Source organism: Loxodonta africana, chromosome 7 (assembly GCF_030014295.1).
Source record: "Loxodonta africana isolate mLoxAfr1 chromosome 7, mLoxAfr1.hap2, whole genome shotgun sequence".
NCBI lineage: Eukaryota > Metazoa > Chordata > Mammalia > Proboscidea > Elephantidae > Loxodonta > Loxodonta africana.
The window spans coordinates 52,973,172-52,996,558 of record NC_087348.1 but is presented as its reverse complement, the minus strand read 5'-3'; the positions used below and the strand labels follow the sequence as shown (position 1 = coordinate 52,996,558).

At 40.7% G+C, this 23,387-nt stretch overlaps 1 protein-coding gene across 1 annotated transcript in view; it reads right to left on the bottom strand.

The window, feature by feature from the left end:
* Window positions 1-10,528: 10,528 nt before the first annotated feature.
* Window positions 10,529-23,387, bottom strand: part of MPPED2 (metallophosphoesterase domain containing 2) — a 200,103-nt gene continuing 187,244 nt past the window's right edge. Inside the window, exons 5-7 of the mRNA XM_010592165.2 lie at window positions 19,694-19,809; window positions 16,258-16,371; window positions 10,529-13,293 (exon numbers count right to left, since the gene is read on the bottom strand). Of these exons, the coding sequence (XP_010590467.1) occupies window positions 13,175-13,293; window positions 16,258-16,371; window positions 19,694-19,809 (349 nt within the window). The 3' untranslated portion in view covers window positions 10,529-13,174. The remainder of the gene's footprint in view (window positions 13,294-16,257; window positions 16,372-19,693; window positions 19,810-23,387) is intronic.

Below are 23,387 nucleotides of genomic sequence, written 5' to 3'. Positions count from 1 at the left end.
AACTTTTTCATATGGAGTACTTAGGTGGTTAAGTGTTCTGTAGTTCTTAAATAAAGACAAAAGTATCCTTATTTTGCCCCTACATTTGACTGATAATTATTAGGTCTCAGTTACATCATCCTGGATGTGAAAACTATAATAATTTCTGATCCAATTGCTTCACAGATTACAGTGAGGTTCATCACATGTTGTGAGATTCAAGGGAGATAAGTCATAAAACAACCACTGACATGCACAAAAGGCCTATGTAAATAGTAATAATGACTTAAAAATGGTAGCCCCTATATGCCAAGCATGCAGATAAGCTCTTTGCACCCATTTTTTCACTGATTCCTTTCAACAATTTTATGTGATCATACTGTGTAATCACACTCATTTTAATGATGAGGGAGCTAAGGCTGAAAGCGATTAAGTAATTTGATCAAAGCCTCACAGCTAGTAAGTGATAGAGTCATGTCCTGAACCAACCCTGCCTGTCTGACTTCAAATCCTGTAACTGAAACATGATAGTAATGTGAGCTACTCGCCACCATCATCATCTCAGGTTCATCTTTTCCACCATAGCTACTCTGTGACCCGGCTTAATCATGTATATAAAAATCAGTCTATTATAGGTCTTTAGTGTGGGTAGAGCCAAACATCTTGCAAAAGATGCTTCCTAACTGATCAATTCATACCTTGAGTTTGGCCAATTCATTTTTCTACTTAGTGGCAAATAAAGGAAAGTGGGTGGGAGATCTGTTAAGTCATATCCTTGCAAGTAGCCTTGGCACTACTGATACCTATCTGTATATTGATGACTATAAATTTTTACAGTTTTTCCTTTCAGAAGCAAAGATATATCTGTCTTATTTCTATCATTCATTCAACCAATCTCCATGGCCACGATGACAGTTATTAAGCAAGGTGGTTGGGCTGAGAGTGTTTAGGGCTTTGGACAAGTATAATGAATAATATTTGTGAGGTTCACACCCAAAACTTGTCCTCTTTAACACTCTGCTCTGACCTAAACTTTACTCACTTTCCCTAAAAGGGGTACTTCTAGAGCCTATATGACCCTGGCTACTGTTGGTTAGATTGGGGTGGACACAGGTACCAACTCATTGATTAGCAAGCAGCCAGAATTTTTTTTTTTTTTTACTAAGCATCACATAGATAGTACATGAACTGCTACTGAGGTGCCTGAAGATTATCGGGTTACTTTCTTCCTGGGCTTTTTTTTTTTAATTGGTATTTATTGTGTCTGTTTCCTATAATAAACCTTTTTTTTTTTTTTTTAAAAGCAAATTGGAGTGACTTTTTCTCCCTTGCAATCAAACATTCACTGGCCAAGAGATTTTTTTTTTTAAGCTTCCTTAACAAAAGATAACTTTTTGGAGATTCAAACGGGCAAAGGACCATCAGTAAAAGAGCATGAAATGGTATGTATGAGACTTGAAAGAGTTAACTTGTCCACAAAGACTAAGAAGTTGACTTCTTTCTCTTCAGTTGGGCCTAGACTAATTTTGGTTGGTTATAAATGGTGTTTTCATTCAAGAGGCATAGGTCATATGTGATTAATGTGAAGACTATCATATGTCTTATAAAGAGCTAATTGTTTGTGAAAGATATTCCACCAGCGACACATACAAGTCTGATGTACACTAGTTGCCTGCTTGGCTTCTATAACAATTTCATTAAACCAGCAACCCTTACACCAAAACATAATGTGCCAAAACTGAGATTGTCTTCTTTGACCTTGCCAAGATCTGGAAACATTAAAAAAAGATCAAATACTCTTTTTTTAATAAACAACTTTCTGAAGACCTAATCACCCTGTGTACTAAATTCAAGCACAAGTATTATAAGCTGACCATTTTCTCATTAACACTGTTGTTAATTCTTCATTCTGTATCCAATTTTCTCCATGTCTCAGACAAACCACTTACTCTAATTTATTAGCTTAAGAATTGCCGAATTACAAAGGTAAGAAAAAATTATGTTTCTCCTTTCTGCAAGAATTAGGCTCCCATTACAAGGAATTGGAATTCTTCACTCAAGAAATCATTTCTTCCCGTGCCTTAAATTGGTATTTTATCAAATCTCTGGCCTCTGGCCTGTTGGCAGGCATTACCCAGAGTGGAATGTAATGTACTGGTTCGTGTCTTTGTAAAAGTCATTTTGCATTTATGTTCGGAATTATTTTATCATTTTATGAACAGTTTAACATATTTGCTCATGTGTAAATGGACAGTGGGTGAAGATTAGAGAGGCTTAATTGCAGTGAAGACCTCACACAGAATTAAAAAAAAAAAAAATTAGTTCAACTACCAGCTAAAAGATTTTAAATATGAATACCAAAATATGATCATAATCTCTAACCTTTAAGATACTGTTTTTAAACAGGACAGAAAGCTTCTGGAAAAAAAAAAAAAGAATACACACATACACACACCAGTTTGACAAATACTAAGAGTGTATTGGAAAAATACACAAAGTCCTACTTGGGGAGAGAAATTTTCTGACATACTGGGAAAAAAAGGGAGACACCCTACAACTGTGGGAAAGTTCAGGAACTGTCCAAAGCTTCAAGGTAGTTACGGTCCTGGCCCATGGAAATGTATTCCATTCTCTGTTATTTGTAATGTTTGAAGATTAGACAGTGTGCTCATTATCATTAATCTGTTTTGAGGTATATAATCCCAAAAATCAAAGTTTAGAAGGCCTACAACCTTAATTTCCAAGGTTTACCATTAGCCAGACATCTCTGGCTTATAGACACACACTCTGAACTATATGATCCAAAGGTCATTTACCTTTGCATTCTTTTTTTTTTTTTTCCAATAAAACATTTATCATCAAATATTCTTAAACAATTTTAAGATATCTTCTCCTGTTTATACACCCATGGCCAAAAAAGAATTATGAAAATAGAGATGGTCTGTAAAAAATTACTAGAAAAGATTAGGACTCTGTGTTATAGCACAACAGGTAGAGAAAATGGAGTTGTACCACTGAGTTTCACTCTGGTCACTTTGAGGAAAACCAGCTCATTTGCCCTGGTGCTAGTTAGACAACTGTGCTAACAGGCTAGTGGTTAAAGGTTGGGTTGGGTTCTCCCTGTGGACTAACTCTGGTGCAGGGTGGCTACAACTTTACCTGTTACACGGTTGTAGAGGTAGACTTGCATCCCTGACCTCCATGCATGGCACTGGCCACTAAAAACATCTGAGAAAACATGCACTGGGTGTGCTACCCCACTCCTAAACTTCAGTCCTAGAATGAGGACAAAATCTCATTGACTTTAAGTGAGTAACAGAAGCAGTTTCGATTTAACTAACTGTACATAGATTCTATTGAAGAATGACAATCACAATCTTACAAAACTTTCAGATGGCAGAGAACTACACAGACAGAAAAAAAATGGCCAACATATGTCTCTGTCCAAAATTGCCTCTAGGTCAGCAATAATTATTTCAGGCATTATGAAAGGAGAATGTCTCTACCGAATGGCTTTTAACATTGGTCCAAAGTGGTGGTGGTGAAGGAGTTCTTTAAATAGCTTTGAGAATGCTGAGCTTTAAAAACTGTAGGTGATGTCCTCAGCATCCAAACCAAGCTATTCACTGCAAATACTACCAACAACTGCAGCACTACTGGCATGGATATAAATATTCATATCAATAAATGGGGATACTGCTGAATCCACAAGTCTAGCTGGAATGGCCTGCATATTGTCACTTCACTGGAGATACATAATTTATTTCTTCAGAAGAGTCTTCTTTAAGAGCTACACCCTTACAAAACAGTCTCTCATGTGCCATTGTGTTGGAAAAGCCCATCACAGATGCACTGTAATGAGAAGTCCAGCTCTCTTGGTTCCCTATAAAAGCTAGCAGACTTCATATTGAGGAAGCAACCAGGCTCCCATTGTGCGAGGGTTTCCTGACATCAAAGAAGACAAGTCAATCAATTCAGTTTAGAGACAGAAAGTGATCAAAAGACCTACACAAATCACACCTATTGGTATGAAAAGTTAAAAAAAAAAGTTCATTCAGTTTTTCACCTGGACCTTTTCATTCTCTCCTTCCTAATCCCTCTCTCCCATCTCTACCTCACCTTTTTATTGAATAAATTTCCCTGCATAATCAGTAACCTCAAACTTATTGCTACTTCCTGGATGTCATACCCATAGACATCACCCTTTGGAAGGTAATCTATTAAATATAAATGCAGAGAGAAATATGTCATCTACCATACTTTCTGAATCTTCTCGGCATAGATTTCATTCATAAGATGTGAAACCAACATACTGCTCACGCTGCAAGTAGCAGTTTTACGATTATCTCCTGAGTGCTAATTTTCATTATTCAGCCCTGTCTTAGTCATTTAGTGCCGCTATAACAGAAATACCACAAGTGGATGGCTTTAACAAAGAGAAATTTATTTTCTCACAGTCTAGCAGGTTACACACCCAAATTCAGGGCATCAGCTCCAGGGGAAGGCTTTCTCTCTCTGTCAGTTCTGGAGGAAGGTCTTTCTCGTCCATCTTTCCTTGGACTAGGAGTTTCTCTGTGCAGGAACCCTGGGTCCAAAGGATGCGCTCTGCTCTTGGTGCTTCTTTCTTGGTGGTATGAAGTCCCCATCTCTCTGCTTACTTCCCTTTCATCTCTTGAGAGAGAAAAGGTGGTGCAGGCCACACCCCAGGGAAACTCTCTTTACATTGGATCAGGGACGTGACCTGGTAAGGGTGTTACACTCCCACTCTAATCCTCTCTAGCATAAAATTACAATCATAAAATGGTGGATAACCACACAGTAACTGGAAATCATGGCCTAACCAAATTCATACACACATTTTTGGGGGGACAGAATTCAATTCATGACAAACCCTTTAGAAAACAATGTAGCAGAGGCTCTTATTCTTCTATACATGCTATTGCAACTCCACTGGTACTCAGAAATCTAGCCAGTCAAGGCAAAAGATTAGCTTATATATATTGGGCACAGTATTACTGAAGCGCACGTGCGCGCGCGCACACACACACACTTACCATAGATACTTTAATACAGAAATGAAGTGTGAGTATCATTATTTTTTTTGTTACTATAAAATTGATTTTGACAAATTTTCTCAGGTGAAACCCTCCAAGTTATATTTTTCAGCTTTTCAAGATAAGGACTGAGAAGGTAAAGATAATATTTCAAACCCTTGACACAGTTTATTAACGCTATAGATAGAAGTACTCTGTTTAATGTACCGTTTGAGTGCTTCAAACCTTTTATCTTCATTATCACCATCATCTAATAAGACAAATACTATGTGGGAGGTAGGGAGTCCTTCTGGGATTTGAGGCTGTACCAATCTTGAGACTGCAAGATCATAATTAGAAAAAGTAAGGTTTGCCTTCTCTCAAGGAACCTTCAGAAAATAATAGTAAGAATTACAAGAATAATAAGAACTTCATGTTCCTACTTATCTTCTGTTCCTGATCTATTCAAAACTCCAGGGGAAAAGAGTATTATATGTCTCCAGGGCGACATCCATGGAGTTCGAGGAAACGGGCCAATTGAAAAAAGGAAACGAATTGCACTCCAAGCGTGTAATACCCTTTCTCTTCTTGGAGAGCCTGAGTTCCAGAGTCATAGGGGAGACTCTCATTGATGGCTCAAATGCCCACTCACAGTTTCAAAGGCCAATGCCCTGGGTTTTGTAATGGCCACACTCACAGGATTGCAAGATTTTCCATCGGGGAGTTACAGAACCCAGAATAGACATTTGGACCAGACCCCAAGGACACACTGGTCAGGAGGATAGTGGCCCCTCAATACAAGTCCAGAGCAGCACAAAAAAAAAAGGAAAAAAAAAAAAAAATAGTGCTCAGGGCAGTATTTCTCCAGAGAGCTATTTCAGATTCCACATCAGAGTAACTGGTGGCCTTGGATAAATCATTCCTCTCATTTACGTGCTGAACGAGAGGAAACAAGTCAACAACTGATGTATGCAAAAGCATCTGGAGGTGATGGATGGAGACATTATGGGGCATTTCGTCAGTGGCATGCCATTAGAGAAAACCATTTCATAGAGTAAATTAAGAAAACAAACCAGCTACGTGACACACTTGGAATTGCCACCGGCCAGACTGGTTTTTCTCCTCCCGGAATGAAGCTACATGGGATTGACATTATTATTATCATGCAGATTCCCTTTCCTAGCTTAGTTGCCTCTGCTTGTCTGAGACTTATACCCCTACCTCAGACTTCCCCATACTTATTACAGTCACAGAAACCTTGGTGGAGTGGTGGTGAAGAGCCTGGCTGCTAACCAAAAGGCTGGCAGTTCGAATCTACCAGATACTCCTCGGAAACCTTATGGGGCAGTTCTACTCTGTCCTACAGGGTCGCTATGAGTCAGAATTGACTCAACATTTTTTTAAATTATAGCCATTCACATAAATGGACAAACCTGTGGATCACAGGCCCTGATTTTTTTCTATCATTGTTTTTAACTATTATTTAAACCTCTTATTCCTATTTAATTTCATTTGTTAATACCTTGTTTTCTCCACCAAGTTATAAGACCCTTTCATGACAAGAACTGGTCTTACAAATAAAGCTTACAAGCATGTCGTTGTTGTTGCTGGGTGCCATATGTGTTCAATAAATATTTATTCATCTCTGATTAATTTCTCCTATCTTCTTCACATATCTAGCTATTGTCTGTGAAGAACGGATTAGTTCATTAAGAAAGCATTGTTTCTTTCAGTGCTAGATACTGCAAATGTACAGATAGAAGGTATAGTTGCTGAGCTCGGGGAGCTCACAGGCAGGCAAGCAAAAATCAGAGCATGGTGTGATTAGAACTACATGTCGAGGGCTACGGCAGCACCAAAGAGAGGTGTTTTGGGCAGAGGTACAGCCATGTGGGAAGGATTCTAGAAAATGAGTGTCATTAAGGATTAAGGAGCCCTGATGGCACAATGGTTAAGGGCTCGCCTGCTAACCAAAAGGTCTGTAGTTCAAACCCATCAGCAGCTCTGAAAGACAAAAGACCTGGCATCTGCTCTGGTAAAGATTACAGCCTAGGAAACCCTATGGGGCAGTTCTACTCTGTCCTCTAGGGTCGCTAGGAGTTGGAATCCACTCGATGGCACACAACAACAACAACAACAAAGGATTAAGTAGTTGCTACCTAAGCATTATAGGTGGCATGTGCAAATGTCAGTGAACCCAAACATGGAGTGTTTCGGTAAAAGTGATTTGCTATTTCAGGAGCTTCTACTGAAAAACTCAACCTATTACCAAGGTCATCCACTAAGGCGGCTGCAGAAATAGGCTATGAAATCAGAGGTCCTCTCCCACGGAAGGCAGACTCCGAGAGCGTTTGGGTGCACCTCATGGTAACTGTGGCTTCGTGAAAATCAGAGCTGATGGATGCGGAGGAGGCTCTCTGCCTCGGAGTGTTTAGTCTACCAGGGCTTTTAGTGCCACTGTGGCTGGGCTTCTAATGGAAATGCATCTCTCTCTCACCATTACCCAGATATAGATGCTTTCGGATATGAAAGGGCCTTTTTACCTCAAGATTTTTGTCTCAAAAGGCATCCTTAAATCAGGAAGGAAATGAGGAGTAGAGAAGAACCCACAGCAAATGTTTTGTCAGGTAGTTCAAAGACGAGACACAAGAATTTAAAGGGCTCAATTTATGTAAGTGCTGGGTTTGCAGCTTCATTATTCTGCCTCAGTCTTGATCACCGAATTAGCTTCCTCTTGTGAAGGGCTGCGGCTAACAAAAAAATAAGTGCTAAATATTTCTTTTTGCCATTTTTTCCCCCTTGCTTTACAAAATTACGACGGATAGAATAATCAAAGCATCCATTTATTAGGCTCACTGGCCCCAGAATTCTACTGATACTCTCATACCAATTCTGACAACTCTTGTGAGGTAAAAATTATCCCCATTATACAGGTGTGGGATCTGAGGCTGAGAGAAGTAAAATAGCACGACCAAGGCTACCCAGCTAGTAAACACCACAACTGATACTTGAAAACAAGCATGCCTGATTCCAAAGTTGGGCTCTCACCAACACCTGACATCCTCCAGACCTGACATTCACGTGTATATCAAAACGCAGGCCAAAAATGTGATGAAAGAGCTGTTGACGCTCTGAGGTAGAAAAGGCAGATGCCATGCATTCATCTCTTTGTAGGAGTACTTACAGGCCAGACTCTGCAATTTCTTTCGAATAATCTGGTTTTCTCATCACAGAGAGATGGCTCATTCTTTGCTACAAAATCACCTTATGCTTGGGCAAACGGATCTCCCCATCTTCAGTTATTCCTGGAACGTCAAGCTGAAAAGGCAATATGCGCTCAAAATTAAGAGTCTAAAAGTTAATTTGGGGCTGTATCTTTGATTTGCTGTGTGACCACAACGGTACCACTGACCCTCTCTGAACCTCTCATGATCTATACAGGTTGCCCTTCTATGGGCACTAGGGGAAGAGCAGAGCTTCTAGGGAAGCTTCTCAGTCAGCTGTGTTCTTCTCTTCCTGTGGAAAACAGGGCAGCATAGGGATGGTGGAGAGGATGTGCAGAAAAGGAGAGGGGAGAGTAGCTCTAAACTTCTGGAAGGGCCAAGCTATAGAACTGACAAACACATAACAATTTTTCTACTAACTGCTAAGTAGGAGAAAAAACCTATTTATTTTAGAAGCTGACATTTAAAAGTCAGCCTGGACCTTTCTGTGAAATCACATATTAAGACTGTCCAATCCTGGACCCCTTCCCACATTGAATTTCCTCCTACCCCATGTCCAATAGTGTTTCCAAATGCCTCGGTCATGGCTACATTCTCAAAACAAGCATTTGCTGTTGATTCTGACTCCTGGTAAACCCCATGTGTGTCAGAGTAGAACTGCCCTCCAAAGGGTTTTGGATGGGTGATTTTTTGGAAGGTGATCTCCAGGCCCTTCTTCTGAGAAACCTCTGGACTTGAACTGTCAATCTTTTGGTAAGCAGCAAAGCAGGTTAACCATTTGTACCATCCAGGAACTTAATTCACTTTGGTGTAATAATTTAATAAGTACCTTAAAGCTTATAGGAAAATGGGGATAGGGCATAAAAAGATGTTGGGAAATAAAAATAATATATGGTATTGACTCTGCCAAAAGTGGGCACCCTTGGTGGGTGAAGGCTGGGGTTGAGGGCATTATTTTGGCACGCAGCAAACATTTTATCTGCCATCGACAAATCCCCAATCCTCCCAGCTTCCATTTCTCCCTACTTAAGACCTGGGTCATAGTATTTATTTACTTAAGTGATGGAGATGAAGGCAGGCTTAACTCTGGCCACCTGTCAGAGTAACAGTGAGTGACCTGCCTCTTAAGGGGATTTCAGCAATCCCCAGCATCTCTATAGACAAAAGGAGATGGAGAGAAAGAAATACAGAAAAAGATTCACTAAATGAGCTATAAGGAGATAATAGGATGGAATGGAAAGACTCTCAGGGGAGAAATGCTGCGTGAAACATTCAGATTCATTCATGGGTGCCCATTTAAGCAACTGAAGCAGTACAGACCCTTCCCCATTCGGAGATTAGAAGGGATTTTGCAAAGTATGATACCCAAATTGGAAAAGTGAGACTCCTTTATCTGCCTCTTACAAATGCCCTTGGGGTTTTTCATACTCTTAGGGAGAGAGGTTTGTTAAAGTTTCCAAGGAATGCAAACAACCTCACTTTCTCAGCAACAATGCCCTTGGCGCTTTGGAGGATGAGGAGTCAAAAGGCAGAATCCTGCCTGGAAAATCTCAAGCCACAGCAGGGGTGACTTTATTTAACAAACGCATGTACACCACTTACTAGCTCCCAGGCATTCTGTGCAAATATTAATTCATATAATGCTTATAACAACTTCATCATCTTCAACCTCCTTCTACAGAGAGGGTAAGTACTGAGCAGAAAGCATCAGAACTGGTCCAAGGAGCCAGGATCTGGGCAGGTACTCTGGCTTAAATTTGTACTCTCATGTACTGCACTGAAGCCCCTTGCAGGATGTTCCTCCAGGCTCCTACGTGAGGTGGGAAATCTCTCCAGGCCCACATGAGTCTTTTATCAGCTCCGGAGACATCAACTTTTCCAGTCCAGAGACAGGGTGACAGAAAAGTCTTGGAAACCCTATGGGGCACTGTCAGGTAGAGTCGCTGTGATTCAGCATTGACTTGATGGCAATGGTTTGGTTTTATGGATTGTAAGGCTGGTGCAAGATTGGGCAGTGTTTTGTTCTCTTGTACATAGGGTTGGTATGGGTCGGAATCAACTCAATGACACCTAACGCCAAGAACAACAGTGGAGTCAGGCAGATCCGATTTTGAGCCTTCCATTTTCCTTAGGGAAGTTAATTACCTTTTGGAACCACAGTTTCCTATGTATAAAATGGGGCCAATGCCACCCCCCCCCACCCGCCCCCGAATGTTTTGTGAAGATTAGAAATAAAATGTGAGACGTGCTCAGAAGAGTGTCTGGTGATAGAAAAATAAAAGATGTCCGGTTTTTAAGAACTATTTTGAATGTTTCCTTGTTAGAAGGTCCAGTGGAGAAAGCCTCAGACCTCTGGTCAGTCTGCACTGCCTGGAGGCAATTCATGCACAATGGAATGGTGGACCGCTGAAGGAAGCTCCCTCTATGAGCTAGGCTATCTTTTCCTCTCTAGGTTTGGCAGACTGGGTTGCTTCCTGTCTCCACACAGTGGAACGCAATTTTATTAACTGCTTAGCTTAATTAGTGTCCAGACGTGCTCTCAAGGGCTGTTCGTGTACACTTGTCATCATGATCACCTGTCTCTGAAAAGCCTGCTTTTCCAGAAGTCTGAGCTTAGCTCCTCATATAGTCGCCAGGTGAAATTTCCCTTCAGCCCACCTCTCGCTCCAGTCCCCCATGAGGAACCTGAAGTTTGTACCCTCTTTACTGATATAACAAGTCAAAAGAGGGTTGGTGCTTGGAGTGGCTCCTCTGGCCCAAGTTAGACCACCCATCACAAAACCACCATCAGTTGGGAAGCTTGAGCACCAGGGGCCTCCTCTGCAAGCTCAGGCTAAGGTGACTGGCACAGGTTCTGGGGAGCATCTGAGACACTTAATAAATACTAACAACTGTCATAGTCTAAGATGATACACATGAGTTAGAGCTTGAAATTCTGGCCTAGAACATTCTTTGCTGGGACTGAAAATGAAGAATTCCTTTCAGAAATTACACCAAAGGATCTTCCATGGGTAGAAGGGAGATGCATCAGGATACACAATCCAGCAGGCATTGAGAGGTAGACTTTTGGGATAGGCTGCAGTTCAAGATCATGCCGCTTTTCTTCTATGTTTCTTCCAGAGGAAATGGAAACAATATACACAACTCCCCCCACCCCACCGTCCACCACCTCTGGCTGCAACAGCGTTTAATGGGCGGGCGTCATTAAAAAAACAGTAAGGGAGACATGGTGACTGCTCTTGGGGACAAATGAGGATGTGCAGTCATTACTCTACTATCAACTGTTTTCTCTCTACGTCTCCCCCCCCTCCACCCCAGCTACCATGCACATGGCTGCTACAATGTCTGCAACACTGACTGAACGGTCACTCTGTTCCTGTAGAAACTACAATGGCAAAAGATGAGAAGATCTTCACCCCCTGAAATCTACGGCAAGACAGATCACAGCCTGATGAAAGAAAGAGTACACTGAGTGCCTTATCGATCTACCTGTCAACAGAGATGGAGGGTAATAAAAATTTATTGGAAATTAGGGGAATAAAAGTCACTTATTCTAATTCTTCTGGAAGAGATCACTGATGCTGCATAGAAATAAATCCCCTCTTCTACAGAACTAAACCATCATCCTCCCACCACTCAACCCTTCCAAACAGCACGAATTTAAAAATCTTGCAATTTTATTTGCATATAAAGGCCGCTAGATATAGAATATCACAATAAATTTAAAGAAACACTGCTTTCCTAAATTTCATTAACAAGGTAACATAAAATAGAATAAAGCTTAACAGCCCTTACAATGGGAAAACAGAAATGACTATTAGCGACAATATTTTGTGCTAGCGAAGATTGCATCGACACACAGTGCAAAATGGGAGGGAGGGAGAGGAAGTAAGAAGACAATTCAGGGTGTTTAAATAGAAAGGACAACTAAGCCTTACTTTAGTTAGCTTCCATTGCATCCATGTAAGTCTATACACACGCTTGCGACTGCAACTAGATTTAACTCAAGCTCTTTAAGACCTTGAGTTCTGAGAAAATGTGTCAGCTTCTTCAGACTTCTGATGTGCTGCTATACAGCGTCTCTTTGCAGTTGTACTGTCCTTGGCAATATTAAACTCCTAAATTATAATACACAAAAAATACTTATATATATAAATCCATATTGAAAAGGAGTCTGCACTTTTTTTTTTACTGCATGAAATACCTGCTGTTGACAGATTCCATTTCCATATTTTTAAAGCTAAAATAATTTAAAAAAAGAAACAAACAAACAAACAATGAGACCTAGTAGAACCACAGTATGGATCTCACTAGCTAAGCCATCCTTCAAACCAGGGCTGTTTTCTTCCCTTGACACAGCTTTCTTTATAGTGAGAGTGTGAAGTCCTTTTCCACATCTAGTTTCGTTGAGAAGATTGTTATATATTGGGGCCACATCTGCAAAAAAGAAGTATTTCCAAGAAAATAACAACAGGAAAAAAAATAATAAAATAATAAAATACTTCAAACAGTACTCAACCAGTTGTGCAAATTTGGGTGGTTTTTTAAAAACACTGTCTACCTGTTTTTTTTTTTTTTTTTCCTTTTTCTTCCAGCTTAAAGCATATTAAAATAAAAAATTTTTTATCACTTTTTTTTTTTTTTAAAAAAAGCTTGGCTGTCCTTTGGCGAAGACTAACAATTTACAATGGCGTGGCCTTTGAGAAAACAGAAGTTATCTTACAAATTCACAATGCTCCTTTGATTTCAAATGGATGCCCCATTTAAAAAAAAAAAAATAAAGAAGAAGCACAACCTCTAGAATCGTTCATGTTGCTAGCAATTTACAAAAAGAACTTAAAGGATTTGGAAATAAACAAGTAAGAGAATGTAAATTTTATAATTAGAAAAATGGCAGTTTATAGACCTTTCCTCACATTCCAGTTGGGCATTAGAGCTTCAGGAACCCTGTGGGTTTGGAAGGTCAAATATAATTGGAGGGTTGGTTGGTTGAAAGCTGACTGTACAAGTTGAGGCATTGATGTACGTCGTATAACCATCCGTCATGATGCCATAACCTGTGGGGAGAAAGTATTATACTTACTGTAATGTGTACAAATAATAGTGACTTAATCCAGGCCCATCAGGCAAGGAAAGCAAAGCAAAAATGTATTTGCCAGCGGGCAGTAAGATGAAATTCAGTTGAGCCTCCCTGGACATAAAAGCTTTCAGGAGCTGTCACCTGATTTTATTCTTTTTTTAAAGGAACAATCCTCTACTTCAAAGAAGAGTGTTTTTTTTTTTTTTCCTTATTCAAACACTAAACCTGTGGGTGAAAGGGTGTGGTTCATTAGTGAGAATAAAGAAAAATATTTTTTTCCTCTTTTTAAAATATGATTCTCATTTCAAAGCCTTGTATTAACTAATAAGTTCGAAGGAACAAAATGAGTGACATGAGAAGCTCCCCAGATGCAAACACACCCAAACCCCAAATGAGTTTCCAAACAGTAATGGAGCGAAAGAACACTGAATTGGGAGGTGGGAGATGGGGGTGCTCTGCTTCCTTATCTATGAAATAATCCCTAATAAGCGATTCTGTCTTACTTGAATTGTGTGGTGTTGATGCAGAGTCCTGTTTTATTCAAAAGCGTAACTAACCAAATGTCCAAGTGACACAAGAAAACATGAAACATCACTTTGATGTCCTAAGCATAAAAAAACCCAAACCAAACCCGTTGCCACAGAGTCGATTCTGACTCATAGTGACCCTAAAGGACAGAGTAGAACTGCCCCCACAGAGTTTCCAAGGAGCAGTGGGTGGATTTGAACTGCCAACCTTTTGGTTAACACCTGAGTTCTTAACCACTGTGCCACCAGGGCTCCTTCCTAAGCATACCTGAACAACAACAACAACAAAAAACATTGCTGTGGAGTCTGTTCTGACTCATAGTGACTCTACAGGACCGGGCAGAACTGCCCCAGTTTCCAAGGCTTTATGGAAGCAGACTCTCATGGACCAGCTGGTATGTTCAAACCACCAATCTTTCAGTTAGCAGCTAAGCGCTTAACCACTGTGCCACCAGGGCTCCTTAAGCATGCCCGGACACTGGATCAATACTGATCTATTGAAGAAGGTTAAGGAACTTTTGGCTGGGTCTTTGGTATTTATTGTCTTCTCAAAAATTTTTAGTATGTTGAAATTTTTAACACGTTTGTAAATTCCCTGGATAACTTATATTTGCTGCCTTACAGTCTCTGAAAGAATTTCAAATTCTATGTTGTATCTGGCTCTTATGGCATAGAAAAATATACCCGTGGAAACAATAAAATTACCAGGACTTATAGAAACAACTGATAAGGCTTTCCCCCTCACCCCCCTCATTTGCTAAAAATTCTCCAAGTAAGCTTGTGGAAGCTTAATGAGGGTCAATGGAAAAATCTCAAAAAGAAAAAAGGCATTTCAATGTGTACCATTTAGTTCTGGGGTCATAAAGTCTTGTTATCTCTCTCTATCAAGAGGTTGGTATTTGCCCTCTCGCTGCCCCCTTCAGCTGTCTTAAGCAAATAAAATTGAGACAAGTTTATTTGAATATGATCTCCTCCTTTTTTAGCAAGTTTATTGTTTTGGGGCTTCAGTGGAATTCCCCAATTGTCAGCTTGGCCACTAGTTTAAAGCTAATTAATGATTAAAAAAAAAAAAAATGATGAAATGCAAACTCATAGGCATGCTGCAAGAATTCAAACCTGTCTTCAAGACAACCGCCCCCAGAACAAGCTCCCATCTCTCTGCCTCCTCTCTCTACGCCCCTCCCCAATCATGCCTTAGTATGGTGCCCTCCTTTCCAGGGAGTACAAGCTCAAAGTCAGGGCAGGCTGAGGGCCCTGCTCTCTGAGAGTTTCACGCCTACTTTCCATGTGCTTAGCTGGTGCCTGTACTTGGGGTAAGCGGAATTTTCTCTGGCCTTTTTTTTTTTTTAGTAGGATGATTTTCAACATGCTTTTTATTACTCTCCTAACCAGGAAGCCACTGGATGTGTGGGCTGTGGAAGCAAACTTTGTGTTTTTTTTTTTTTTGCCTCATCAGGCACATAGCTCTAAACACCTCAACTTGTGCAGATTCATAAGTAACTCCAGACAGCGGTTATAAGCAGGAGATGGAGAGAACATGGCGGCTGCCTACTTAAAGACACCTGCTGCACACAAGCATGTGTGACTATGGGAGCCTGGCAGGGCCAGAAAACCTAAGGCTTGATGTCTGTCCAAAGGCCAAGTTACTCCTGGTTTGAAAAAGGCAGAGCAGACAAAGCCTAAAGCCCCAAATGTTCTTTTGGGGACTTCAGGTTCTGTGAACTTGACTCAGCTTACCTTGAAAGGCAGAAAATGTCAACTGGACTAGTTCTTATTTAGGGAAGATTTAATTATTCTTTTTACCTCAGCCCAAACTAATAGTCCTGATGATTTCTGAAAAGTCTGAAATGGTTTTCTGAGGTTACTAAGGAAATGTCTACCTGTAAATGTACAGGTTTCGGCTACTTCATTGCATGTCTGAAGTTATTTTCAGAGAATGTCTTATCTTTCTGGATCTTTGTGTATATTCCATATGAAACATAACATTTACAGGTTGGAAGGGACCATGGAAATTATTTAGTCTAATACCCGGGCCATTTCTTCTAACTTTCTTAAAGAGAAAAATTTTCCATATTTACCTCACAGTTGCTTTACAGCAGTGGTTATCAAACATTTCTCATCAGAGCCCCAAGATTCCAGAAGTTGCCTTGGGGAGGGCTGTGTTTGGGGTAAGATGTGCCAGACCTAGTTCCTACCCTCCACTCTGCTTAAAACAGGGCAGCTCCATATAAAATATTTATCACTGTTATCCACCCAGAGTTTCTTATAACACTTCATCTTATAAAAGGGCTCCACTGCTAAAAACAGTTTGAAAACCACTACTGCAGTTATTCCCACTTTTTCTAAGGTCTCCTCTTATAGAATGAGATCATCAGTAATGCCACATGCTGAGAATTCCTTTCTTCAGTTCTTACCTTCATGGATTCCACCAAACACGTGGAGCTTGGGCCGGACTCGCCTTTGGACTGTGTTTAACAGCTCCACGCAGCCCACTCTTTGAAGCTCCTTTGGAACCCAGTCTCGAAAACCTACGGGTAAAACGCAATCAATACTCTTAATTTTCTTTCTTCAGGTAAGGTTTCATTTAGACTTTCAGGAAGCCATAACTCACCAAAGGTTTATTACATTCTCTGTAATTCTAGCCTTTCCATTAAAGCTCACAATGGCTTTTAAGAAACTTTTCACTTGTCACTTTGTCTTCTTTAGGTTCTTGAATTTTTTTTTTGGTTTCCATTTTTTTCTTCCTGTTAATTAACCTTTTTTTTTTTTCTTTCTGTAGGGGATTTGATTTATTCAGCCACAGGTTTCAAATCTTCTTCATGGGCTCAATGACACTTGTTCCCGGCAGTACCATATCTCTTTTCTCTCTCAATTCAGTTACTTTCTCTTTTTTATTATATCTTTCTTATAGCAGTTTACCTCTAAGATGATTCAAGTAAGAAGTCTTGGGAGGGGCTGCCTGTAAACTGGCCACAAGGTACTTTGTTCGCTTTAGATACACTGACTCTTAACCCTTGGTGATTCCTAATGACCAAAACTGGGGAAATCCAAGTACCTTTTCTACTCTCCTCACTAAGAATAGGCAACAATGTGACCCCCTGGTGGCATCCAGCAAGCCAGGGCTAAATGACTACTTTTAAAGTAAAAGCCACTTAGTTCTATGCTTAATGCAGAAAATCCATAAAAACTGACATCAATTATAGCAAAAGTCAGTTGTCTGGGTGATTATGGTCTGAAATGGAATCCATACACCTTTACAGGATGGGGTGTAAAGAAGGCAGATGGGACAAAAGGCTAAATCGTAATCCATGGGAATCCATTCCATAGCTCTATTATTTTTATCTATTTAGAAATGATTTTTTTTTAGAAATGATGGGGCAGAAAGGAGCAGGCTAGCTGATTCCACCGTAGACATGAATATTTAGCATCTCTCTAAAGACATGCTACCTGGGACATGGGGGACTGGCCAGAGAGACTGAGAAGAATGTTCAATTGTTCAATGACAAAGAGTCCCTAGCAAACATCCAACCAGGGGTTTCAAACTTAATTAATTAGAGGAAAAAAAATCCTTCATCCACAATGACTAACATATTCTCTCATAGATGTCGTTTTTTTTTTCTTTTTTTTAATAGGGAAAAAGCATCCCATTTCATATATTAATAAAACCCATTGCCGTACAGTTAATTCCGACTCCTAGCGACCTGAGAGGACAGAGCAGAACTGCCCCAGAGGGTTTCCAAGGCTGTAATCTTTATGGAAGTAGACTGCCACATCTTCCTCCCAAGGAGCAGCTGGTGGGTTCAAATTGCCAACTTTTCAGTTTGCTGCCAAGCGGTTAACACTGTGCCACCAGGGTTCCTTATTTCACATATAAGCACCTGAAAAAGGATCTTACTCAGGAGAGTAAAGTGCCATGGCACTGTGGCTTTCCTCACCAGCAGAAGAGAATTCAAGGCCAGTTTCCCCTCCATACCACATTGGCCCAAGAGTCAGGTTGGCAGTTCTAATCTATCAGCTGCTCCTTGCAAACCTTATGGGGCAGTTCTACTCTGTCCTACAGCGTTGCTATGAGTTGAAATCGACTCAACGGCAATGGTTTTTACCTATGAAAGCTTTGCCTGACTTTTTATTTAGGAAGTCTTTGAGGTAGATCTCATTCTACAGCCACTGTCTTGTCTACCCTGTGTTTATGACACTAGCCTCCCTGTTAAGAGTTATGGGATGTCTGATATCTACTTTCAAGTCTAGAGTTCAGATTACTGTCACTTGCTTTGATACCAAATAACTTGATAACATTTGTCAATCGACTGTTCTGTTCAAAGGTATATTCTCCAGTCATGTAAATATGTCTAAGGTGAGGGTGTCCAAGTCCCTTACAACAACCAACCTAAGGGAAATCACACCTGTACCCCCAACTAAGCTGGTCCTACAAAAAAATCAGTTGGCTGGAATGGTATCTCTGTAGGGTCGTCTCACTAGGTAGCCCATGCTCTTTTTAGTTAACAATTGAATGATTTAGCTGGTCTTCAGTAATTGAAAAAGAAGGAAATTTAATAATTATGACTTGACAAAGATAGGCATAATTTTTGGAAACACAGGGTAGGTGGAGGAAAAGCAAGAGGACGGTAACTCTGAGGCATTGCAAAAGTTGGGAAGTGCTCATCTTGTGCAAATTTGTACAATCTCCATGTCTGTAACAGAACTGGCTCCTCTTCTCTGGCTTTCCCCTGTCATCAAAATATGCCACCATAGCTCATACCCTGGTCCTCGTTTCCATTGTTTCTTTGTGAAACAGAGAACTTCCCTTGTTAAAGAAGGATAAGCAGCATCAAGTGGTTAGGAGGGGAAAATATCCACCAAGGTTAAATTCAGATTAGGGGATGAACGTTAGATTTTTATTCTCCAGGCTGACGGGGGAGGAAAGTAGCCTGGATAACACCACCAAAGCACAGGTAAAAATAAAAAATAAACTGTGAAAATCATTTGTCTTTATAGCATTTTTTCCCTCTCTCCAAACTAAGATGATCAAGAAAATTCATCCATTAGAAGCACACCATCTAAATTTCTGAGCACACCTTTGCTAGACAGGAAGGGTCCTGGCATGATGAATGCCGAATAGTTGGGATCAGGGTGGCAGCCCTGGTTGCAAAATTTTGTATGGCTAAGCCAAAGAGATAACAAGCTCATGGATAATTAGGGGATAATTACATAAATGAAATAATCATCTTTCGACCCATAATCTGGTATGTTTGAAGCACACTGGCAATATAAACCTGGACACAGGCTCAATGTGCCTATAGGATGAATGTCTTCAAGTAACTTTCAATGTAACTCCTTACTGGACAACTTAGCTGGAAAACAAAAAGAGAGAGAGAGAATTCTTTTCTCATTTAAATGTTAAACTTTAAAGCTCCTCTAGGTTCCAGCATTATATGAAAAAGGAAAATGAGCTCCTTTGAACACAAGTGTCCATCATTTCAATGCCATTGAAAAGCCAGGTGAATGGGAGGTCCATTTCTTCCTTCCATTCCCCATCCCCACCCCCCTTACTCCAAAGTGAATACAGTTCTTAAAATAAATTATCAGGTTCAGAAGACTGTGGTGCTCCATATGCATTTGATTTTCCCTGAGTCGACTAAATCAAAAAATTTAATTTCAAGAACACCTATAAGCCCAGCAGAACTGCTGAGTTTAATTATCATACTGGGCTTCTTTAAAGACATTGGCCTTTTTTTTTTAATATATATTCTTTTTTTCTGAGGAAAATGATTGTGTCCCTGAAGCATTATTCATTATGCTTAGAAAAAAAGGCATCTTGTATGGCAGAAGGACGAGCCTTGCTTCACTCACCTAGAGGAGGTCCGTGTGTCATGAGTATGTCGATGCCTTCAGGGATGAGATTCCACTTGTCCAGCAGAGACTGACCTCTGGGTAGGTTAAAGCCCCATCCATTAAACCACGGGGTCCTTTGGGGGGAGATAACGCACATGGTATCAGGCCTGCAGAGCCACATTTCTGCTCTGCACTATTTCCCACTCACACATTCCCCCACGGTAGGCGCTATTCTCCTTTTGATGGTTGCCCCTGGTAGCAGGATGCTTTTTTGTTGACTGCTTCAAAACCAATCCATTTGAAAACAAATGCGGAGCCTATGAATTGTTCAACTAGAAAGGGGCATAGGACCCCTTACAGGGGAGACTTTCCCAGTAGATCTTTATCCGAATCTTGACAATGCTTTGTCTTCGCTCAAGTTTTAGTGGTTCCTAAGATGCCCAGCCCAGATCCAAAGCATTCTATCCTTTAGAAGTGCTTTAGAGCCCTGGTGGTGCAATGGTTAAGAGCTTGGGTGCCAACCAAAAGGCTGGCAGTTCAAATTCACAAGCCACTCCTTGTAAACCCTATGGGGCAGTTCCACTCTGTCCTCTAGGGTCACCATGAGTTGGAATCGGCTTTATGGCAACAGGTTTGGTTTTTGGTTTTTGGTTTTAGAAGTGTTTCAGAGGTAAGAGATTCCATCAATGCTCCTTTTTTCTCTCCATCACTTTGGAATCTCTTCACCAGAAAGATTCTTACTAAAGTTCCTGGAAAAAAGGACAAGCTCTCTAAAGGAAGAACAAGATGTTTTGAATACCCTGGACTGGGAAGTCTGAAAATAATACGGCGACTCTGAAAAGTGAGAAAAGGCACAGTGAACACAAAACAAATGAAACTTTTCACCAAAGGATGATTCTGGGGACATTCCTGGTCACTCTGAAATCCACACCCATAGTGGATGTGAGCATTCCACCATCACAGGAACCTCAGCGTCAGGAATGTGTTCCTGAGATCGATGTCATATGTAAAGGAAACGGGTTCTTCGTCCATCTGATGAGCATTTCTAATTGGAGCTAAAAATGTCTCTATCATTAGAATGATGGGAGATTGATTAATTTTTCTCTACAAGTACTGCAGTCTAAATTCTATCAGAACAAAGCAGTTCCCAGTGTTTTTCTATTCCCAGTCACCTAGATATAACCATTATTCTTTGAAACTGACTCTGTTGTGTTCTTTAGGAAAATTCCAATTTGCTAGGGAATACATGGTTGATTTTCTTGCTATGCCCAACTTTCCCCTTCAGCTTAACCTACCTGCCCATGCCTACTGAAAGGGGGAACCCTATGTTCAAGGTGACCTCAACCTTATCAGTCACAGCCAATTAGACAGGGTATACCACTTATTCAAATCCAGGCATTGGCCAGACTAATCTGATTTCTCAAGATTTGAACTCAGAAACACGGACACAACATTCATCAGGTAGTGGGTATGTACAATCAAGGCCAGGGTTGGAAGGATAGCAATTCAAAGCCATGTGAAAATCCAACTTAGTGGTGAGAACCTCAGTTCAAACTGAGGTGGTTAAGATAAACAGTTTTGATACATATGAGACTGTGTGACCCTGGCTAGAAGAAGGGAACCAAGAAAGTATCTGACTTGGTTCTTAATAATTTTCTAAGTCCTTAAGTCATTCTCAGGGGACTTGTAAAAATAATAACAATAATAGTAATTATACGGCACTGGGTGGGGTTATAGCTATCTTTAACTGAGTACTCACTTACAAGTTGAAATTGACTCAACAGCAATGGTTTTGGTTTTTGGTTGTTTTTACTCTGTGCCAGGGACTATTCTCAGCGCTTTATCTGTATTAATTTGCATTGCGTATGTATTTATATTATTAGGTTTACCACATTAAACACATTTAACCTGGTAAGGCTGACTCCATTTCTCCACTAGGATGAGGCGACCATTGCATCTCCCTGACCAGTGACTGGTTTAGGAATATGTGTGTATGAACCAAGCTGGGCCAATGAGAGTCATCCTTAGGATTTCTCTGGTGCTACCTACAAAAAAGTCATGTTCTCCTCTCTGGGGTCCTCAGTCTTGGGAACTATGTAAGCCTGAAATTGCCTCGGGATCTATCTTAGCCAACATGCAGATGGTTCCTGCTTGAGAAGCAAACCACCAAAAAGAAAGACAACAGAGTATGTCCTAGTGACACTGGTAGCTATCTGGATACAGCTGTGCCTAAAGCCAACTCACATGTTTCCTTCCAAGCAAGTGAGCCAATGAAATTCTTTTCCTCTTATTACTTAGATCTGTTTCTTACAACTGAAAGAGTCCTAATATATTTGATTATTATATTTAGCATAAAAATGACCTATTACCTTTCGAAGGCCAGTGTAGCAGGGGCAGGGGTTTGGAGACCATGGTTTCAGGGGACATCTAAGTCAATTGGCATAATAAAATGTATTAAGAAAATATTTTGCATCTCACTTTGAGGAGTGGCATCTGGGTTCTTAAACGCTAGCAAGCAGCCATCTAAGATGCATCAATTGGTCTCAACCCACCTGGATCAAATGAGAATGAAGAACACCAAGGACACAAGGTAATTACGAGCCCAGGAGACAGAAAGGGCCACATGAACCAGAGACTACATCATCCTGAGACCAGAAGAACTAGATGGTGCCTGGGTACAACCAATGACTGCCCTGACAGGGAACACAATAGAGAACCCCTGAGGGAGCAGGAGAGCAGTGGCATGCAGACCCCAAATTCTCATAAAAGACCAGACTTAATGGTCTGGCTGAGACTAGAAGGACCCCGGTGGTCATGGCCCCCAGACCTTCTATTGGCCCAGGACAGGAACCATTCCCGAAGCTAACTCTTCAGACATGGATTGGACTGGACAATGGGTTGGAGAGGGATGTTGGTGAGGAGTGAGCTTCTTGGATCAGGTGGACACTTGAGACTATGTTGGCATCTCCTGCCTTGAGGGGAGATGAGAGGGTGCAGGGGGTTAGAAGCTGGCGAAGTGGACATGAAAAGAGAGAGTGGAAGGAGAGAGTGGGCTGTCTCATTAGGGGGAGAGTAACTGGGAGTATGTAGGAAGGTGTATAAAATTTTTTGTGTGAGAGACTGACTTGATTTGTAAACTTTTACTTAAAGTACAATAAAAGTTATCAAAAAAAAATGACCTATTACCTTGGTAGGTGGAATAATAGCCTCCCAAATATGTCCACATCGTAATCCCTGGAACCTGTGAATATGTTCCCTTACATGGGAAAGAAAAATTAAGGCTACAGATGAGATTGTTCATTGGCTGACTTTAAAATAGGGAGGTTATTCTGGATTATCTGGGTGGATCCAATGCAATCATGAGGGTTATTAGGTGCAGAAGAGATAGGAGTGATTCGACATGAGAAGGGCTCAACACGTTTTTTGTTGGCTTTGAAGATGGAGGAAGGGGACCACAAGCCAAGGAATGTGGGAAGCCTCTAGAAGCTAGAAGAGGCAAGGAAGTGGATTCTCCCTTAAGAGCCTCCAAAAAGGAACCACCCCTGCCAACACCTTGTTTTAGCCCTTCAGACCTGTGTCAGACTTCTGAACCTCAGAACTGTAAGGTAATAAATTTGTATTGCTTTAAATCACTACATTTGTGGTAATTTGTTACAGAAGCAGTAGAACACTAATACAGTGCATGAATTACCTAACGATCTGGCTATAAATA